Raw genomic sequence first — 22264 nt, 5'->3', positions numbered from 1 at the left:
GTTTGCAATGAAATCCAGTGTGGAATGGAACGGGGACAACTCACTGGTGCAGTATTCCTAGATTTTGCAAAGGCTTTTGACACAGTTGATCATGCTATCCTGCTTAACAAACTCCAGAGCTCTGGAATAGGGAAACATGCTTTAAACTGGTTTCAGTCCTACCTATCAGGAAGATCCCAACATGTGTCCATCTCAGGCTCTAACTCCAACCCCCTGGATATCACCTGTGGTGTCCCGCAAGGCTCTGTTCTGGGGCCCCTACTCTTCTCAGTGTTCATTAATGATCTTCCCACAGCTTGTAAGGAAGCCTCAATACACATGTATGCAGATGACACAATCCTGTATGCACACAGCCATAGCCTCTCTGACCTTCAACACATACTTCAGTCTGACTTTTTGAGACTCGAAAACTGGATTTCCCAAAACAAACTGTTTTTAAACACTGACAAGACTGTAACAATGGTATTTGGGACCAAGACTAAATTTGTAAAGCTTCCAGTGACTGAGCTCCTGATTAGAACCAACGCTAAAACCACCCTAACACCTGTCACTAGTTTTAAATACCTGGGCTTATGGTTTGACTCCCACTTAACATTCGGGATGCACATTGATACCCTGACAACCAAGACCTATGCCAAACTAGGGGTACTTTACAGGAACAAATCCTCCCTAAGTCTCCTGGTCAGAAAGCGTATTGCACAACAGATGCTAATGCCAATTATTGACTATGGAGACATAGTATATGGCTCGGCTCCTCAAACCCACCTTAGCAAACTTGACACCCTCTACAATTCAATTTGTCGTTTTGTTCTCCAATGCAACTACAACACACATCACTGCGAAATGCTCAAAGAACTAGATTGGTCATCACTAGAGTCTAGGCGCAAAGTTCACCTTTCCTGTCTCACCCTCAAATACTTTCTGGGCAAGCTACCCAGCTACCTGAACAAGCTCCTCACCCCTACCACATGCAGTACCTATCACCTGAGATCAGACTCCAAAAGACTATTCATGGTCCCAAGACTCAACAAAGTATCCGGACGTTCCTCCTTCTCCTTCCGTGCACCCCAAAACTGGAACAACCTACCAGAGACTCTCATATCCACCACCAGCTTAAGTTCTTTCAAATCTAAGGCTGTCTCACACTTTAATCTGGTCTGTAACTGTTTCATACGCTCATAATATATATTTTCTTTAACTGTGCATGCAATGTCTTGTATATAAATGTATACCTTGTTCATTTATGTAACTGTATTTGTAACCATGTATTATTTGTTTTACTCTGTGCCCAGGACATACTTGAAAACGAGAGGTAACTCTCAATGTATTACTTCCTGGTAAAATATTTTATAAATAAATAAATAAATAATAAATAATATTATTCACTTCCTCAAACAATCTTTTGAGGTCCCTTTGTGAGTACCCTCTATCCTCATATCTGGCCAGGAGGTCATTGGATTGCTTAATGAAATCCTCTTCAGTAGAGCATATCCTTTTTAATCTAATTAATTGTCCCTTAGGTATACCTTTAATAAGGGATTTGGGATGGCAGCTGTCAGCTCTCAAATAAGTGTTACATGAGTTGGGTTTTCGGTATACATCTGAGCCGATACCCATGTCCATGTTAATAAATAACAATAAATCTAAATAGTGAATATGGTGAAAATCATAATTGTGTGTGAATTGTAAATTAAGATTGTTGTGATTAAGATAATTAATAAAAGAAAATAATGTGTCAACATCACCCTCCCAAATAAAAATCAAATCGTCAATATACCTATTTTAAAAAGTGATAAATTGTCGATAGGGGTTTCCATCTCCAAACAAGTGAACTGACTCCCACCAACCTAAAAATAGGTTTGCGTAGGAGGGGGCAAAACTTGTGCCCATAGCAGTTCCACGTGTTTGGAGATAGAAAGCCCCAAACAAAAAATAATTGTGAGTGAGAGGAAAATAAATAGCACCTGAAATGAAGTGCTTTGTGTGAGTGATAAAGAAGAGTGATTAAGATAAAAGTTGACAGCTGCCATCCCTTGCTCGTGAGCAATGCTTATATATAAAGATGTTATATCTAGAGTAACCCAAATATAACCTCTCTGCAAGGTGATTGTAGTTGCTCAAGTAAGTCCCCACTATCTTTAATATATGATGGTAATGTATGTACAAAAGATTGAAGGTAATGATCTATATACCTAGAAACACCATCTCCCAAAGACCCAATACTGGAGACTATTGGCCTCCCCGGCAGGGAGACCAATGTCTTATGGATCTTTGGGAGATGGTGAAATATTGGTATAGTGAAGTAGTGCTTTGTTTTCTATCTTCCTCATCTGCAAGCTACTGAAGACGAAGGCACACGGTTATCCTGAAAGATGGATGCTTATATCTGAATAACTATACCCCACAAAAACGTGAGTTATTACACTCTGGTTTTTATATATTTTGTATATCCACTCTGATGGTACTTTGACTGGACACCAGTGGTGTGGATTCTCACCGCAGTGCAAGTGGAATCCTGGCCAGCTATTCGGAATAATTGTAGAGTCATAATATACTATTCCAGAGGAAAAGTGGGGTATATCATTTTGTTCATGGAGAATATCACACTTATGCATTTATTCTATAATGCTTAAAGACTGCGAATTAATTTGTCTGGAGTTTGGAGCATCACACAGCTATTTGCAATCCACGCCTCTTCTGTCACTCAGAGAGTAGCAGGAGGGGGTCAAAAGCCCCTAAAATGGGCCTATCATAGCCTGTAGTTCAGGACTTAGATGACAGGAGGCAGAGAGGCAGACTGGACCAGCCTAGGCTACACAAGCTAACACAAATGGGGCAAAATTTTGATTAATCGATGCTACTGTAGCTGTAATGTTATGTTATCTTTAAGGACACTGAAAGTACCATCCAATCCATCCTTAACATAACATTAAAGCATATAAACATTTATTTGGAAGAGGTTAGGTCAGCAATTTAATTCAGTCACTAATGCACACCTACACAGAACATACTGATTTTTGCTTAAGGTATGTCTACAGATGTTACCAACTTCATTGGTTGCTTTGAGGAAATATGTTGTTTGTCTCTATATCATATTATGCTGCACCAGCATTGACACTGAATTCTGCAGATACCCTTTTGTATAGGGATTTATAACTAATGCTTTTATCCTGTCTGCTTGTATTAACTTTTAAAACAGGTTAGCCAGTTGATAATTATCAGCTGTGATATTTTAATTATACATTTCTCTCTCTAGCTTCTCTGTCTCCTCTTATGGAGTTAGTATAAATTAAGATGTTTCTTGCGGACAACAATAGCACATCTTCAGTGCACATCCCAAGTGTCACGTTAAAGTGTCGGAGGAGATGTGCAGGTATTTTGCAGGAAATTTGAAAAGGATTTCACTATCTTGGTTTTTACCTTTGGATTGAATCTGAATATGCACAGCAGCTTCCTAAGCTTCATAGCTTCAACAGGCCAACAATGTTGCCAAATTAGTCAACTTTGAGCAAAATATCGCCAGACAGTTTGCCAAATAAAGGTGTTTGTGCCCTATTTAAAGTCTCAGCATTAAGACAATATAGCAATTTTAGAGAATTTCGCTAGCAAAAATTTAGCAATTTTACAAAATTTCAGAAAATAGTATTGTCACAGGAGACCAGCACTTTTAACACCTTTTTACCTTACCGGGATCATTCACTAAGCAGAACAAGATTATTGAATAAATTGCGTTTATTCAGGCAAGCCCGCAGACATGCATAGATTGCACAAAATACAGTAAATACATACCAACTGCGGATCTGGGGGCGAAAACTAGCCTCAAATAGGTGCAGGGCATCCTGGTTTGGAACAGAAACAAAAAATGATCGAGTGGACTACCGCTTGCTATGAAAAGAAGTTGGGGAACTCACCAGATTTGAAGGTTAAAAAAGTCTTTAATGAAAACTACATAAAATGACAAAACTCCTCCTACATGTTTCACGCCCACTATGGAGCTTTGTCAAGGAGTGTGCACTGGAAGACAACAGTGCTATTATATACCTATCCCACAACAAAATTCAGCTGCTGGTAATTATCTAAATGACACATCTATATATGTAATTAGATCAGATTTAAATTATAAAGGTCAGCATTGTCAATCATAAGCATCCACTGTGCAAGTGTCCCTTCCCCACCACCGTGTGCACCCCACATCGTGTCCAATGTACTGGACCAGTCCCTTGGTCACTTAACCTTTAGTGTCCCCAAGAAACCCACCCCCCAAGGCTGGATCAGCGCCTGTTGGTACCGGTGTTGGTGCACTTTATAATAATACCTGCCGGGCGCTCCAGCATCCGGTCGCTGATACTTCGAAAAGGATCCGCAGATCCAGCGTCGTCTCTCACGAGTAGTTCATCGCTGTCAGGGAAGTCTCTCACGAGGCTTGACTCCGCAATGCAGTCTGATCCCAAACTACAGATCACCTTGTAGCTCAGGAAGATGCTGTGTCCCTGACTGCTACTATTAGTAAATGGTAAAGTCCCTATCTAGGGCTGTTCCCTGCAGTACCACAAGCTGGTGGTGACTCAGGGCCTGCGCTGGGGCCTAGGGGAATTTTCTGGCCTATGCAGTGAGTCACTGACCCCCTGCACTATGCACCTCCTCTCCCCTTGCCTCCCAGCACCAACTGACACCAACTGCCTGTTTTCTCCAGCGCGGAATGTTTCAGAATCAGAGAGCAGAGAGTTCTGACAACCCCATTGGCTGCTGTGACCACCTGGTATCCCAACTCCCTGTGGCTCATGGGACTTGTAGTCCCACACAGAGCCTTCCCTGGTAATGGCCGCCGCTGGGGATGCTCCTATCTAAAATGGCCACCTCTTCAGTATCACTGCGCATGCGCAACTTTATCTGTAGGGGCCGCCGCAACTATCGTGCTACTGCGCATGTGCTAATCGTGCATAACATGGCGGCGCCCTGAGCCAATACCTCCGGGAGTCCCCAGCGCCGCGGCCGCCCCGGCAGATCCCACTAGCACCAGGGTAAGAAGGGGTGGTACCGGTGGACCTGGCTACACACTATTTGCGGGTAACATATCAGTATTACCTGTATCTCTGATAAGCAACACTTTACACCGTTTTTAACTCTATTTGCCCCCAACATCCACCCTTAAACTTCTGTTCCCAAAGTCCTGGCAGCTATTTCCTAACAGGGGCCCTAACCACACTTGGCATCCCTAGCTTATAACCCTACAGGGGACATTTCAATGGGAACATAGGTACAAGGAAACACATTATATTACTTTACTGGACCCAAGAGTTGACACTTGGCCCATTACACACGGTTTTCAGGGGCAGCCTAATGCTTGTTGAATCACTTGCAAACTATGACTCATGGATAGAGAATAGGTGCACTTTGTTGTCTAGACAAGGTACACTGAGAAAGGTCTCTAATTATGGCGCACTGCAGACCAATTTATAATGTAATAAGGTCAAAGGTACAGCTGGATATTAACAGTTAAAATACAATTTATTAATAGACGTAATGTAATAGTAAAAATAGATATAAATCCTAATTAAGAGGAATAGGATTTATCTATGGAAGAAAACTCTCAAGATGGAAATCCATATGTAGCTAGTACAGTAGTTAAGGCATCCTGAAAATTCAAGAATACCTATATCCTAGATGTAGATATCAAATGACTAGATAGTATCTCCTGTGTATGCTTATCATATCTCAGCTGCTTATATGTACAGAGGAGGATTAATACTCCCAGGGATATAGTGAATCTGATTATATCCCCTGTTAAGCAGGTAGCTCAGTACTGGGGGAGTCTGAAGTTATATAATCCTCAGATGGAGGATTTGATAGTCCCTTGTTTAGATTAATGTCTACTTCGTTTTGTAACCTCCTAAGTATCTCCTTACCCAAACTGAAATCGTCAGTTTACTAATGGTTTATTAAAGTAGTTAAACAGAGCAGTTTAAGGAAATGCAGCTGGTTGTCTATATAAGCATGATTTCATCATATCCTGTGTGTCAGCTTATAGTATATAGATCAGTAAAACCATGTTCTCATACATTTAGTACAAAGTCTAATAATGTGATCTGCGCCTGCGCAGTAACTTCCGTATCGGATGTCATGCGCAATAGTGTAGTTGTGCTCACAGATACCGTTCCTGAACAAAATGTAGGTAGAGAGCTAATCTCTCACCCTCATACCATATTCAGGAAGAGACCTTTCTAAAAAACTGGGATGAGATCATTTGCAAATGTTCTAGAGACCTTATGAACCTACTGATAGAAAACGAACTCATTGAAAGTAAATGTAGAAGTAGAAAAAAAATAAACTTGAAGCCCCCAAATGGAAAGAATTTCCTATATGAAGCATATGAGAACATACTGTATCTGGATCCAGATATAATCCTTTTTCCATGTTCTAGCTCTGACCAGGGGGTCCGTTTTTTGTATCCTAGGCAGCCCCCTATGTGTGATTGACTATTTTTACATAGGGTATTATACATCACGTCATATCCTTTTGGTCAGCGCTACCTTTTTTGTTGTGTTTATATGAGAACATACTACAAAAGACTACTGACAAATATGTTAAAGAAATAAAAGAAAGAAAACACAATAAATTCCTACGAGACAGTGGTGACTTCACAAAAGGGAAAATCTACAAGCACCATTTCGAGGTCGCAAAACCTAAAGCTCAAAAACAGAGCGAATCTTCCACAGACTGGGAGATGTCAGAGAATGACGAGAACAACAGCTATCAGCACGAATTCACGAATAAAATAACAACAACAAGGTCTAAAACTAGAACCAATAAAAATCATACATCCTCAGAATCTGATTTTTTAGAATCAGCTCAGGAGAGAGTAGATTATGCAGAAATAGAAAGCTGTCCTGCGCTCAAGCTAATGATCCAGCACTGATAGTAACAGTATGAGCCACTTGGAAAGGAGACAGGGTAAACATTGGACCAGCATAGAGGTCAGAGCTAGATAAGAGTTTACTTACCAGTAATAAGCTCACTTCAGACCTCGGTCCTGCCTTACCCTGTTCTGTAATCCTGGCGTGCAGCCTTCAGTGTGAGTAGCTGGCAGAGAGAAAAGGTCCGGCGCCACAGCCAGTGACTAGAATGGAGGAACTTCCGGTTTGGAATGAAAAAACTTTATTGAACGCACAAACAGACACTGTTGAACACAGGCTACACCACAGTCTCCCCCTCAACACGTTTCACGCTCTAGATGGTGCTTCGTCTTGGAGTGGGGAGCTGTGGTCTAAGCCTGTGTATTTATAGTAAAAAAGCCCGCGAAAAACGGAGTTAAAACAATGTTCACACATATTTAACCACTAATACAATAAATTGTCATAGTGCTGTTAGCCATAATCCCATCATTAATAATAAACTGGTAAATAAACATAAGCCTTAATTTTCTTAGCATTATGTTGTGGGAAAATGTACTGCACATAAAATATCACAGGAAATGATACTCTCTATCGTGGTTAGTTGTCCTATGAACACACATATAAAAAGCTGTACACAACAGATCAAAGTGTATAAGACTCTAAGGATCATTCATAAATGTAACCCTTTAATTAAACCAAGGTCTAATAAAAGATCTTGATGTCTTGACTCTTAGTGTCAAAAACGACAGTATAAACAGTACAATCGTAATAAATTAAATAAATGGGTAATTTGATCCTTATACTGAAAAAAAGGTGGGGGGTAAAGAAATATGTTCCAACCCCACACTCTAATGTTCCAATTGAACCCAATGGGCAAGTATTGAAATGGTGCGATACCGGATGCAACAAATCTTTCATTCGTATGAGCCTCAGGTGTTCTAAAACACGCACCTTCAGAAGTCTACTTGTAAGGCCCACATATTGTTTGGTACATTTACACCTCAAAAGATAAATAACAAAATCCGTCTGACATGAGATATAAGATTGAATTTGGAACCTGCGTGTTCCTTCTCTATCTGAAAAATGAGTTGTTTTAATCATATTCGGACAAATCGTGCATCGTCCACATTTGTATGAGCCTAAAAGTTTGGGAAACAGGGTAATGAGGTTCCTATTTGACTTTAAAGGACGAAGCATACTCGGAAATAATTTATTACCTATGGTAGCTGCTTTACGAAACACCACCCGTGGACCCGTGGATAACATATTCTGCATCAATGGATCCAGAGCTAAAGTGCCCCAGTGTTTATGAATGATGGATCTGATGGCACCTGCCTGATCACTATAATCAGTGACAAAGTATGGTACCTCCGAGCTCCCGACAAGATTCTTTTGTCTGGATTGACTCGCATTCATATCAATCATAGACTCCCTGTCCATAGAGAGAGCCGATTCGTATGCTTGCTCCAGCACTTGGGCATTGTATCCCCTTGAAAGGAACCTACCTCTCATCTCATCCGCCCTTCGAACAAAGTCCTCCATCGAGGAACAATTCCTGCGCAGTCGCAAGAATTGCCCTCTTGGGATTCCCTCGATCAGAGGGCGGGAATGACAGCTTTTGGCATGTAACAGAAAATTCCTGGCATTATCTTTTCTAAAGATATCAGTCTGAAGTTTACATTCTATGTCTATAAAGAGCTCAAGGTCCATAAATTGGATACTCTGTTTATCATGACTGTGTGTAAACCAAAGATTTATTGAGATCATCTTCCCCACCACTCCAGATCAAAAGCAGGTCATCAATATAGTGCTTGTAAAACACTATGGGCCTCATGCAGTAAGCGTTGATAAGGATTTTTTCGGCATTTTATAGCCAAAATTGGGTTTGAGATTCAGTAAGCGCCGATAAGTGCTTGATTTCGGCAGGTTTCGTAGCCGATAATTTTGTTATGGCCAGTCGGCTGGCGATAAGCCTGTTTTCGCCACTGATCGCCACTTTTTTAAATCGGCTGGATTCAAGAACCAAAATCAGCTTATCGGGGCTGATCGGCACTACGAAATTGAGATGTTATGGCCAATTTCTCCTGCCAACTAAAGTTGGCAGGTTGGAGGGGAGAACAATCGCTAAGGCTGCCGGAACGGCACTTAGAAAAAAAAAATCTTCTGTACATCAATGGAGTCAATGGAGCGGGGACGTATAACAGTATAGTACTGTTTACGTTTCATTGCTAACAATACAAACGTCATTTGCATTACAGTGTGGGGGGCATTCCCTGCATTGTGTCACAGCTGACGTGTATTATTTGCATAACATTGTACTTTTACATGTTTTCAGCATTTGCGTGTCACATTACTCATCATGTGATGATGTGTCAAGGGAAAATACTATACTCAACTCTTAAAGGAGAACCTCACATCATATCACACATTTTACTGAACTGAGCGACAATTATTTACATGATGTTACACGTCACACATGTCACACATACACCGTATATTCATGTTCCTTTACATTACACAATGCTTGTAATGTGTGACGCATCTTTAAACGTTCATGTACATCTTTATTCTCATGTTTACATCTAGTTTTGGGTCCTCCCTATTTTCATGACGTCACTTATTGGACGCTCAATCACATTGCATGTTTACATTGTAACCGTTGCATTACAAGCACTTCAACCTAACTTCTACACACATGTACAGTAATTAATCATTGTGACACCTTGTAAACTCATTCTATAGCAACTATCCTCATTACAGAAATGCATGCATATGCACACGACAATTCATTGTTGTCAACATGTGACAATAACATGGCTAATTACACATGTTACAGCAAACTTTTCCCACGTCAATCTCAGCCTTTTTGTCTAATTACATGACTGACTGTTGCGTTCAGAAGTGTTACATGCATTGCACATTAAACTATTTAATTTCAAGCAATGTTTGTACAAAGCTTCACGTCACATCATTGGCAAATATCATCATTCCCTGCAGAATACACACAACAAATACTTCTAACATCAACTGCACACAGCTTGGCACAGAAGTACTTTATTATGTTAATGTAACACCTTGCATTTTACAATGTCACCTGACATCATCACATACCTATTTAAAGGACGCCTATTACCTGCTCATTCACAGCTACTCATTTCAAAATGTTGCGATTGTTTAGGAGACGGAGGAACATTCTTTTCTATGACATGCTTGCTGATCAAGAGAATGATATAGGGCAAGGGAGGGACAGACCGAGGGACAGTGACAGGGACAGGCACGTGGATACGACAGGGACAGGGAGAGGGACAGGCCGAGGGACAGGTAGAGGGACAGGAGATCAGAGGAGAAGACAGAGGAGACAAATTGTGCCTCGTCCGCGTGTGTACAGGGAGAGAACCCTGTTAGATGGGATGAGTGAGGAGGAGATAGTAAGTCGCTATCGTTTGAGTTCAGCAGCAATCTTATCTCTTTATGAGGAGATAAGGGGAGATTTAGATTTTTTGACAGCCAGAGGTCGTGCAGTCCCTGGGCTTGTTAAAATGCTGTGCTCATTACATTATCTTGCTTCCGCGTCATTCCAGACAACTGTGGGCATAGTGGGTGGGGTCTCGCAATCTACATTCTCGCGGGCCTTTACCCAGTTTCTCTATGCACTCAATAGACGCGCAAGGAATTATATTCATTTTCCTACAGAGGCGACAGAGTGGCTGGAAGTCAGGAATGGCTTTTATAATATAGCAGGGATACCATGTGTGCTGGGTGCAATCGATTGCACACATGTTGCGTTGATTGCACCTAGTCAGAGAGAGCATGTTTACCGCAATCGTAAGCACTACCATTCACTCAATGTACAGGTGGTATGTGATGCCACGATGAGGATAATGCATGTGGTACCCAAATTCCCTGGTTCCAGTCACGATTCCTCTATCCTGAGGAACTCTTCAGTCTTCCATGCGTTCGAAGAGGGACATTTTGAACATGGTTGGCTGCTGGGTGAGTACACATTTGGATGTTGTAACACAAAACACATTTTTCTTTAGGAATGTTTTCATTGTAGAATCTTATCACTAATGTAAGCTTATCTGTGCTCCATTCATTATAGGTGACTCAGGATACGGAATTAGGCCGTGGCTCTTGACTCCGGTGCTAAACCCTCAAACTGAAGCAGAGGAGAGGTACAATGCAGCCCATATATCTACAAGATCTGTTATAGAGAGGACATTTGGCCTACTCAAGACCAGATTTAGGTGTCTCGACAGAACTGGTGGGGCTCTTCTATACAAGCCTCAAAAAGTGTCTGATATTATCCTTGCCTGTTGCATTTTGCACAATGTTGCGCTCAGGCACAATGTACAATCAGACCTAGCTGAGCCTTTGGTAGACGAGCATCCCACCCATGTAGCTGCTGAAAATGAACAAACAGCCAGTGGTGGCCAGACACGCCAGAATCTCATCAATTCATTTTTTTCTTGTAAGTAAAAACATATATGTTCCTAGTACTACTTTTATAGTTAAATTATGTTATATTAACAATAATGTTTCTTTATATAACCTTCTGTTAGGACACAGATGAATATGGGTTGCACACCTTTCTTTTCTCTGCTGTGTGCACAAAGGGATGTGGCACCGGTATGTTATTGTTGCACAGGTTATATAATCCCTCTTCAATTGTACATTAGTTGGGTGTATGTGAATACAACTGGGGTAACAAAGCAGTAATATTTTAGCATTGTGTTGTTCCTTATGCAAACACAATACACATAGTATGCCCATAGTCATTCATTCTTCTAGTATGCTTACCTACTGCACCGACACACTTTATTCGAGCAAATACCCGGTATGTACCTGGCAGATACCTGGAATGCGCCGCTCCTCACCTCTGACAAGCCCCGTTGTATTTGCCTTCCCAGCCTGGGTTCATGCCTGGCTGATGGGCGGCTGATCTGTTAAATGATAATGATTAGGATTTAATAGGCTGCAATGCTTCGCGTGTCTACCAGATGGCATAAATTCATGAATTGTAATGCAGTATATATATATATACTGTGCAGTATTGCAGCCAGCTGGAATAAAATGCTTCAATCCCGGCTTGGAAAATAACTCAATGCACTCGGGCAGAAAACAGTCACAAACCTCAATACACCCGGGTATACCCGAATTCGTGGGACTAGCCGAGCTCGAATAAAGTGTGTCGCCAGTGTACAATGTTATTGGTGAGGTGTAACATGTACATCCATATGATGTGTACACCAGGCTGCTTTACATTTTGAATGTGATTAAATATACATGGTGTTGCACATTTAACACCAAATACACACTTTGCTGTGTTGCTTACGGTACTGAAGATGGCATGTCAATGTTTGCAATTTATATATTGTTCCATTGCATTATAGGTATATCTCCAGTATGACTGATCATGGTATGTATATTTGCTGACATCTCTCATAAGATGTGCCTACCTCAATCTTCCTATAATTATTTGAAGTAAAAACCCAACATATTGGTTTAAAGACAAATGTAACATACATGTACTTTCTGTATCATGTATATGCATTTAGCTACTCTTGAGGTTTCATGTGCATTGTATTAGAAAATGATTACTCCCATGTCATCACATTTTATGTATGTTTCCTTATAAATTCCATTAATGTAATATAGAGGTGTTTGGAGAAAAGGGGATAACTGTATTTATTTGTTTACTTACGGGAGCTCATTCATCACGGATGCAATTGACTGATCATAACACTCCATGCATGAATGCCTGTAATCACAACAACGTGTGTGGATGTGACCTACATGTACCAAGTGTCAAACTGTTAACAGAAACCACAATTTTGTCGCAAATGTTACTGTAATTTTGCATTTCTAATTTCCCACTATGACAATGTTGGTAATATATTTGGAATGTCATTCACGTCACTTCATCATTATCATGATGATAATTATCAAGTATTCTCAAAATTTAAACGTCAATCACGTGCACATTAGCATAGGCACACTTTTTTAGACAACTGTTTGTGTCTGTATCAATTTGTGTAGGATCCATGTATAACACCGACAAATGATAACAGCAGCTTTATTATGGTAGCTTATATCATCATATTGACTGTACTATTTATTTTTAGAACATTTAATAAACACAGTAAACTATAGTTAGTTAGGTAAATGAAATATACACAGAAACGTACTTCATTACATGATGTTGATGTACAGTAGCGACATCTTTTATTCGAGTAAATGCCGGCGGCATGCCGGGATCTACCCCAGCTGCCGCCAGTCAGAAACGCGCGCCGCCGCGTTTCCCCCACGCACCCCCCCTCCACATCGCGCGCAATTACCCCCCCAAAGACACCCCGAACCCGGCTTCTACTCTGCCCCTCTGCTTCCCCGCACCCCCGCTTACCTAGATTTGAACTCCAGGGGTGTCGGGGAAGCCTGGGGAAGCCGGGGAAGACGGGGAAGCCGGGCGCGCTTGTGACCGTGACGTCACAGTGCGCCGCCACGCGCCGCGGCTACCCGCTTCCCAGCCTCATTCAGCCAGCGGCATTTGCTCGAATAAGAGCTGCCGCTGCTGTAATATTCAGAACATCATGCATTGTAGGGGACCACAACATCTAGGCAATAACATTATTTGCTACAGTCCCAAACCATTTTATCAACATACCCATGTAACAAGAGATTTTTAACAAGAAATGGCTAGTTGGTTGTAAGTGTCCTTTACTTTGGGAGAAGGAGTGGCCAGTGAGTAAAGACACACACTGGCACTGAGAGTTTGAAGCAGGTGAGTCTGGTTCAAATCCCGGTGTCGGCTCCTTGTGACCTTGGCCAAGTCACTTTATCTCCCTGTGCCTCAGGCGGCAAAAAATAAATTGTACGCTCCACGGGCCAGGGACCTCAGCCTGAAAAATGTGTCTGTAAAGCGCTGCGTACAACTAGCAGCGCTATACATGAACATGCTCATATTATTATTATTATTATTGTTACATAGTTTCGACAGTCATACGTTCCATTACACAATAGAATACACAAATGTGTTAGCAGAGTGGGAATGGTTGTTATATATAAAACACACCATGCCATAAAATGTTAGTAGTAATTAAAGAACACTCAATAAAAATTCATGAGGCACTCTTTTGCAACATCATTATGTTAATTAAGTGCTTATGCAATATAGGCATAAGGGTATCACATTTTTAATTGTTTGTTAATAAGCGCTGCAAGCAATATAAAATTAGTTCCATATGTAGTATAGTAGTCGGTGGCTCCTCCTCACAATCATCTCATATAAAGGTAGACTCTTCTGAAATCATACATTGATCCGATTGTATCTTCCCCGACATCTCTGAAATACAGCAAACACATGATGGTCAAACATGGCACCTTACTATATATGTATCCGTGAAAACGCGTTACACAGCTCTATATGATTGTGTAGATACACACGTCAGTCACTTATATGTTAGAACTACAAGTGTACATCATTATGTAATCTGTCATTAAATTAGGAGCAGGCATAACTATGTATATGAAGTGAACGTTGCCTGTATACTGAAAAATGTGCGCGCACATCTTAGTGTGCGCACGCACTTCACGCTTGGGTCGACTAACTGTTAGCGCATGCGCAAAACAATGCGTACGTTGTGCGTTCAATACATGTTGAAAATACCATTAACCATAAAATATTTATTTCAAATACTATGAAGGCGAAACTACATTCGTTCTAAACGAGTACATCTGTATTCTTTTTAAACAGACGTGTGTGGACAGAAAGCACGGCCGATAACACAATGCGCAAATGCAATACGTGTGACGTCATGTTAAGGCAGCGTGAAGCGCACGCAAACACTCCTCCCACTCAATTAACATTCGGCTAACGCCCAGTGTACGCCTACAAACACTGAGCCGCACGCATGACACACTGCAGTTACCGTAACTATAACAAAACAACACAGCCAATAGGCTGTGACGCGCGCACATCATTTGGGGGCGAGACTTACATCCGTAATCCTTTTTAAGGACGCCTTGGCACATGACAAGGGTCCCACGTCATACGTGGTCGACCCGGTTTTGTATTTTGTAGATGTTGCATGATAACAAAACAGGTATGTGTTAGAGTTATGGTAACATGTTGCTAATATGTTTAAATGGATAGGAAAGTACGTATATTTATTCCGTCAGCAATGTGTACTACTCTTTCAGGTTCTACTATATTGTAAAAGGAAACAATTTGTTTGTGATCGCTACATGTTATGCAGTCTGCAATGTTACGGTGTATCCACGCATTTAAAGTGAAAATGGTGGTTCGGAAAAAAATAAAAAAAAATAAACGCAGAGTCAACGCATAACGATTGTTATATTTACCATTCTTGTAGAATTAACACTTCATCTGGCTGCAACTGGTCGCTCCAGAAAAACAAGGCATTTGCATCCACGCTTGACCCAAACGCTGAATCCTGTATGACACACATCTCCTCCATGAAGCGCTCATAGGAATCGCCACAGCTTTCTTCAAACAATTGGTCCGGAGGTAGGTTCATTTCTTCGGGTACCCATTCCAATGCATTTTCAGCAGAAAGGCTTGGTACATAATCATAGTAGTTATGTTATTGTACAATGTGGGTTTCAGGAATGGAGGGTGCAGATATTGCAGCAGGTATCGATTCACACGGAACAGTAGTAGCGGATCCATTGCTATTGGCATTAGGAATAAATATGCCATTTAGCACAATATGTGTGCCCTCTTTCACGGTGAAATATTTTTCCTTAGCAAGCTTCCAAAAACCATACCTGTCTTGTAGCTTATCCTGCACACGTTCAAAACAGTCATTAGTTGATAAAGTGAATCTTACTGAGGATTTAAAATTTCGCGCATGCCCAGGTTCTTGGTAATAAGGATACTTGGCTCTAATCAAATCATAGATTTGGCCCGTGTTGGCTTTGTGTCCCGACGCGGACAAAATCGCTTCTGCTATCATGAATTTGTATCCTTTGTGCGGATGCATATTTTTTAATAATTCATCAGCCATTGCAGATTAACAGAAAAGATGTCTGCAGTTCTCTGTTCTTTGCTCATAAGAATGAAACTGCTCAATTGCTAACTATTTGCTGTCTTTCCTTTTCAAGGTCATAAAAAGTATCAACTTGTACTCCTTGTTTGAAGCACCAATTGGATGTGTAGAAATAATTGGTTTCACGTTTGTGGTTTGTGATAGCCGTTTGTCAGACCAACATGTATCATTTTTTTATCTACTTTCTCACAACATTGCTAGACTTTTAATTAAGAAACATTGTGGGTTGAGGAAAAATAACATTGACCACTGTCTGAAAATAGTGCTTACACAGCCATATAATGAAATACACACACACCTGCAAAAGTAAATGTTTTTTTTCCTCATAAATTTCTGTGTGTATTTGAAAGTCTGGTTAACTCCCTGTCTGCATCAGTTTAACTACGTGTCTATATGTATATATATATATCTCTCTCATAAATATATATATATATATATATATATATATATATATATATATATATATATATAGCAGTATATATATATATATATATATATATATATATATATATATATATATATATATATATATATATATATATATACTGCTATATATATATATATATATATATATATATATATATACTGCTATATATATATATATATACTGCTATATATATATATATACTGCTATATACTGCTATATATATATATATATATATATATATATATATATATATATATATATACTGCTATATATATATATACTGCTATATACTGCTATATATATATATATACTGCTATATATATATATATATATATATATAACTACTGCTATATATATATATATATATATATATATATATATATATATATATATATATTACAATATGTCTGTAAAAACAAACTGTACATGTCTGTGTGTGTATATTACAACTTTTAAGGGCTTATATGTAAAGAGGGATTTTTATATTGGTGTGATTTATTTAAAGGTTAACATAATAGAGGCTTAAACTTTTATGGCCTATTGCATTGACCTGAAAAACGAACTAGTGTAATGTACACAGTGCACTCTGTAGGATATCTGCTCACACTGAGTGTGAGCAGAAATCCTACAGAGTGCACTGTGTACATTACACTAGTGTTTCCCAACATTTGTTTCACTCCCTGCTGAAAAAAGTATTTGTTCCTCAAACCCCTAATTGATACAAGTTAATGCCGACCCATCAAACTGTTTGCCTGATCCCAAATGGTATAGGGCTGAGGGGCGCAAGATTTTTCAGGGGGGGCGCAGCGGTTGAAGAGGCCCTGGCGCTCTTCCCCCAAGGCATTTAAATTAATGCCGGGGGATCGCGTGAGGCCCCTGCAACTTCGCTTACCTTTTCTGCGACCATGGCAACGTGACATCACGTGACCCCGCAGCGGCATTTGACGCAGAGAGCTGGAGACAAGGACGACATTACAAGCTATCCCTACAGAGAAGACCAGGAAAGTTCCACTTCAGACCAGCGGAGAAGTCAAGTACAAGAGGAAGAAAAACAGAAGATACAACAGCAAGAGAAAAGATACCTTGATGTGAAAGCATTTACACAAGGCCGTGTAAGTGTTTATGTTATTTTACACTTTAGTTCACATCACAGTTATTAAACACTTTATTATCGATATATTTGTTTAGTACCTCAACCTGTGCTCCCCCATTTTTGTTCGTTTTTCTGTACCATTAAGGACTCTGGATAGGTCCTATTTGGGGTCTCGAGCAACAGGAAGAGTTTCGGAAGGAGAGGGGACCCTTAATTACTATTTAAGGTTGTATTGTTCTATTTTTAGATTCTCACCACCCCTTAGTTTATCCCATTAGGGTAGCGCCCGGGCTTTTTTTGCACATATACTATTGCATTGACCTGTATGGTAAATGTGATTTACCATCAAAAAAATGTTTCTTTTTTATTTAGAAGGGCTGTAGTGTTAAAACCAATAATATATATATATATATATAATACATGAGTACACACAACATATTGATGCCAGTAAGTAGGCCTTGTATGAAACCTATTTAAATGGTGATAAACATGAGTGAATTAAGTAATAAAAATGTATTTTAGGCCAATACTGTTATAGGCTCACAGGTAGTATAGTTCACAAACATTAGGCCTGTATTATTAAAATACTGTGTTTTCACAAGGAAGCATGAAGTGTATGTTTTTTGTAAATACATCTATACCAGTTTAGATAGTACTATATATACATACATACACACACACACACACACACAGTGTGTGTGTGTGTGTGTGTGTGTGTGTGTGTGTGTGTGTGTGTGTGTGTGTGTGTGTGTGTGTGTGTGTGTGTGTGTATGCATATATCCATACATACTACATATATATTAGTATACATTCAGGGATGTTCTTGAAACAAGAATACATAAATGATTAAAGGACAACATTACAATGGCCAAGCAAGGCAAAGGTAAGTAATATTTAACACATAATCCTGCTGTACACGGACAAGAAAGATGTTTGCAGTTAAATAGATGTGTGTTTTTAATTGCATGTGAATAATATGCACATGCAATGATTACATAAAGTAACACACCCAAATACAATGTTTTGCAGGTAAGTCAATGGCAGATTCTCTAAACATATCTACTGACTCCTGGTGGACCATTACTGAACAGACGATTAATACATCAATATTAATAACACTATTCATTAATTAGGACTGTTAACATTTCCAAAACTTCACGTGTACAAGAACATACTTGAAAGTTTGGAAACAACACAGTCTTCAGCATACATACAATATTAATTAGATAATCTGAAGTCAACAAAACAAGGCCAAACACATATTTAGTGAATTATAACATTTATTTTTTTTGTTCCTTTTGAGAGCGAGTAACAGGCCTACTTGTTGTCTCTTGGATTTTCCTTTTTCGTTTTGCAACAACTTTAGCCACAACAGAGCCACTTTGAGTGGCCCCTGGCACTTCACGGGCAGGGCTTGTGGCCAGTGACTCACCTACAGGGCTTTTGGCCAGTGACTCACCTACAGGGCTTTTGGGCAGTGACTGTTCACCGACAGGGCTTTTGGCCAGTGACTCACCTACAGGGCTTGTGGGCAGTGACTGTTCACCGACAGGGCTTGTGGGCAGTGACTCACCAACAGGGCTTGTGGCCAGTGACTCACCGACAGGGCTTTTGGGCAGTGACTGTTCACCGACAGGGCTTGTGGGCAGTGACACATGTGAGCAAGTTGGTACACCGTGCACAACACATGGTTGGTCCGTTTCATCTTTCCTGGTCAGTAGTAACTGCTTGTGCTGTTTTGTTTTTGTCGCCTCCTTTGTAGGTGTCAGCTCTTGATTTTCTACAGATGGCAGCGGTAGGATGTCGTCAGGAACCTGCACAGCAATGTCTGCTACTTGAGCGGTAACATTCGGACCTGGGGAATGAAGATCAGATGCATGTGGTGAAAAATTACCAGCATGTAAAGATCCTGCCTGTGAGGTGTTGAAGTTGAAATGTGGTACAGTAGTCATTCTCAAGTAATTAGCTTGGGTTTGCTGAACAACTAATGCTTCGAATGAGGTGTTGATTTTTTGCAACTGTTTAGGCACTTCAATGAAGACTCTGTGGAGATGTGCCAATTGTGATATCGTTTCTTCCTGCAGTGCAATCATCCTTTCCAGCACTGTCATCAGATCAGAATGGCGACGATTTTCTGCTTCCACAATTTTTCCCTCAGAAGCTACTATTGCATCGTATGTGTTAGTTGATGGACGATTTGGCGGTATAACTGTTTCAATTGGAACCTCTTCATGGTCACTTGATTGTATTTCTGTGTCTATGGCGGCATCATCATCATCATCTTCATCATCATGTTCTAAAAATAAATGTACACATTATTAAATGGCATGTTCATCTCTGCTGTTTTACTATGTCATTATACTGTGTCATAAGTAACACCTAACATGTTTCCATACGTTTCATAACCTCACATTAAAATCTACCTTGACTTACGAATAATGTTTGGACTCAGTATGAAATATGAATGAATGAACACTTGCTCTAAACTCAGAACTCCTACATGATAGTTCACATCACTAACACAATACATGTTGCCTTACACTTCATTTTCACTGACACTAAGTAATCCTATTTAAAGAACATGTACAAAACAAATAATGAACATGACAACATAACATATAGAAGTGCACATATTATATGGCCACCAACTGATACACTCACCTTCTAGGTGTGTTGAGCTGCATGACCCAGGTGAAGACACTTGTTCCGTCTCAGGTGACACATGTCCTCCAGGGGCAACTATATATAACAATAACATTAGTTGTACATTTACATGTGTAAATATTGAACAAACAGTTATTGTATGTTCTGTATTTATGAGTACCTAACAGCATCAGTTCCTTAACCAAAAATGTGTGTGTGAAAGTGAACATAAATAGTTGTAATAACAATGTACATGCCTGTGTACTTAGAACTTTTGAGTTCCCTAACATACAACATACTATGTTTCTGCAGTAATGCGTGAGGATAAATTGATTAAATTTGTACATAAAAATCATATGTTGTGTAGTCATATCAGTATCATAATGTACATAACTATCATGAGATGAACATTCACAATGGTTATCATGAAGGTGGTCATATTGCAAAAAGTTTTGTTTTTGGTACAGGATATGTGTGGTACATTAATAGAAGATGTGGCACACCTGAATGTGGCTGTCACTCAACAAGACAACACATGCAATGTGTGATAATGTGTCATTGATAGCAGTTCAACTATAGATATGAGTGAACTAATGTGTGACGTACGGTTTGATAACTAATGACTTGTTGGGGCATTTAGTAGCTAGAGTTAAGCTTTCAAATGAGTGTGATTAACTTCAGTTGTGCTAGTCAGGTTGTAAGAACGGTATTCCCTTCCCAAAAAAGCCTAATCAGCCAGACCTTTCAATTACTTCAAACAGGTGAAAATGGTGTGAACTAAGTTGACCCTAAGATGACCCTGTAATTTGTGTGTGTGCTGAACCCCACCCCCTCTGTTGACGTGTATGCAGTGATGAGATATTCATTGCAGCTGCTTTAACACAATGGTAGAGGAGCTAAATAGTCGTCTGCAGTGTTTAAGTTATGAACACAATGACATAACATATGCTACGTGTGCCTCATTATGCTGTCTGTATATGACATAAAGCAAAAATGGACCTTTTCATAAACAACTATAGATGTGTTAGTGCAAGTGATGTTTGTAGGACGTTGCATGCAATATATTTGATGCATGCTTAGAATAGGCAGTAATGTCGTGTTTGTAGGAGTAAAATAAATAAAATACACAATAATATTATACATATTTATGTTCTGTACCTGTAGCTAGTAATAATTTCTCATTAGCATGTGTTACACATGTGTACTACCCTGTTGTTCCCCATCTTCGCCCACCATCAATTGCTTCCACTGCAGCAATGCATTTTGGGAATTCACATGTAAATGACCACGCAATGGCACGTGCTATATTAGTTACTGCTTTTAGTAGGACTACAACATATATGTCTATTTTGAGATATATATATATATATACAGAATCAGACATATACATATATAGATGCAGGTATGCTTATATTGTGAAGACAGTATAAAAAGCAGCGGAAATATGCAAAATAACTGTAAGCAACGACACGCCTAGTACAGTAATATTTCTCACCTGGTGGAAATTGTGAGGGATAAATTCCAATATCACGGTCACCGGCCAAGCCCTCCACGACGACGGGAAGTAATTTTGCCCGAAGCAGCTCCTCCAATGGAGTTAATATCAGACGTTGTGGTGTCGGCCCACCTCCAGTGCCAGTAGCATGCACGCGATGGTCTTGTATTTTCTGTTTTAATTTTGACCGAATATCGTCAAATCTCTTGCGACAATTATCCTTGACCCTGACACTATTCCCACACGCATTGACACCAATGACTATTGTGTCCCACATTTCTTTTTTGCTTGATGAACTTGTCCGCCCTTGAAAAACATAGAAAATATATGAGGTTAATTAATAATAATACAAGCACCAGTTTCCTACACTGCTAGCTGTTCCAAGAGATAGCAAACATGCTGTTTTAGGTGTAATATGTGAAGCACATGAGCATTCACTACTAAACCTAGACATGTAAGCAAGCTTGCATTCATATTGTAAGCAGTTATGGCAAATTGAACGCCTGTGTTTAGTTGTCGTTGTAACGCATGATAAAAAGCTGTGTTTCCACAATAATTAACATAGACAGATATTCTGTACCCATATTTGCATATGAACAAAACTCAGATGACCTAGGATCACATGTATTTGAAGAATAAATGGAA

The 22264-nt window shown here is 39.8% G+C and overlaps 1 protein-coding gene across 1 annotated transcript; it reads right to left on the bottom strand.

The window, feature by feature from the left end:
• Positions 1-7990: 7990 nt before the first annotated feature.
• LOC142490696 (uncharacterized) lies at positions 7991-21920 on the bottom strand. The gene is made up of 4 exons (XM_075593114.1): positions 21620-21920; positions 20143-20220; positions 19296-19777; positions 7991-8032 (listed from the first exon to the last, which is right to left on the bottom strand). The coding sequence occupies exons 1-4, from the start codon at positions 21894-21896 to the stop codon at positions 7991-7993; spliced, it is 879 nt and encodes a 292-aa protein (XP_075449229.1). The 5' UTR covers positions 21897-21920.
• Positions 21921-22264: the final 344 nt, after the last annotated feature.

This window comes from Ascaphus truei, chromosome 3 (genome assembly GCF_040206685.1).
Source record: "Ascaphus truei isolate aAscTru1 chromosome 3, aAscTru1.hap1, whole genome shotgun sequence".
In the NCBI taxonomy this organism is placed as follows: Eukaryota; Metazoa; Chordata; class Amphibia; order Anura; family Ascaphidae; genus Ascaphus; species Ascaphus truei.
Note: the sequence above shows the minus strand (reverse complement) of the source record. Positions and strands in the feature narration are given on the sequence as shown.

Bases quoted from the DNA above. Each gene is read 5' to 3' on its own strand.
- LOC142490696 (XM_075593114.1), bottom strand. From the start codon at position 21,896: ATGTGGGACACAATAGTCATTGGTGTCAATGCGTGTGGGAATAGTGTC. The intron at 20,221-21,619 runs GTGAGAAATATT...TGTTATATATAG, and splicing joins TCCCTCACAATTTCCACCAG to TTGCCCCTGGAGGACATGTG. The intron at 19,778-20,142 runs GTGAGTGTATCA...ATTTATTTTTAG, and splicing joins CAGCTCAACACACCTAGAAG to AACATGATGATGAAGATGAT.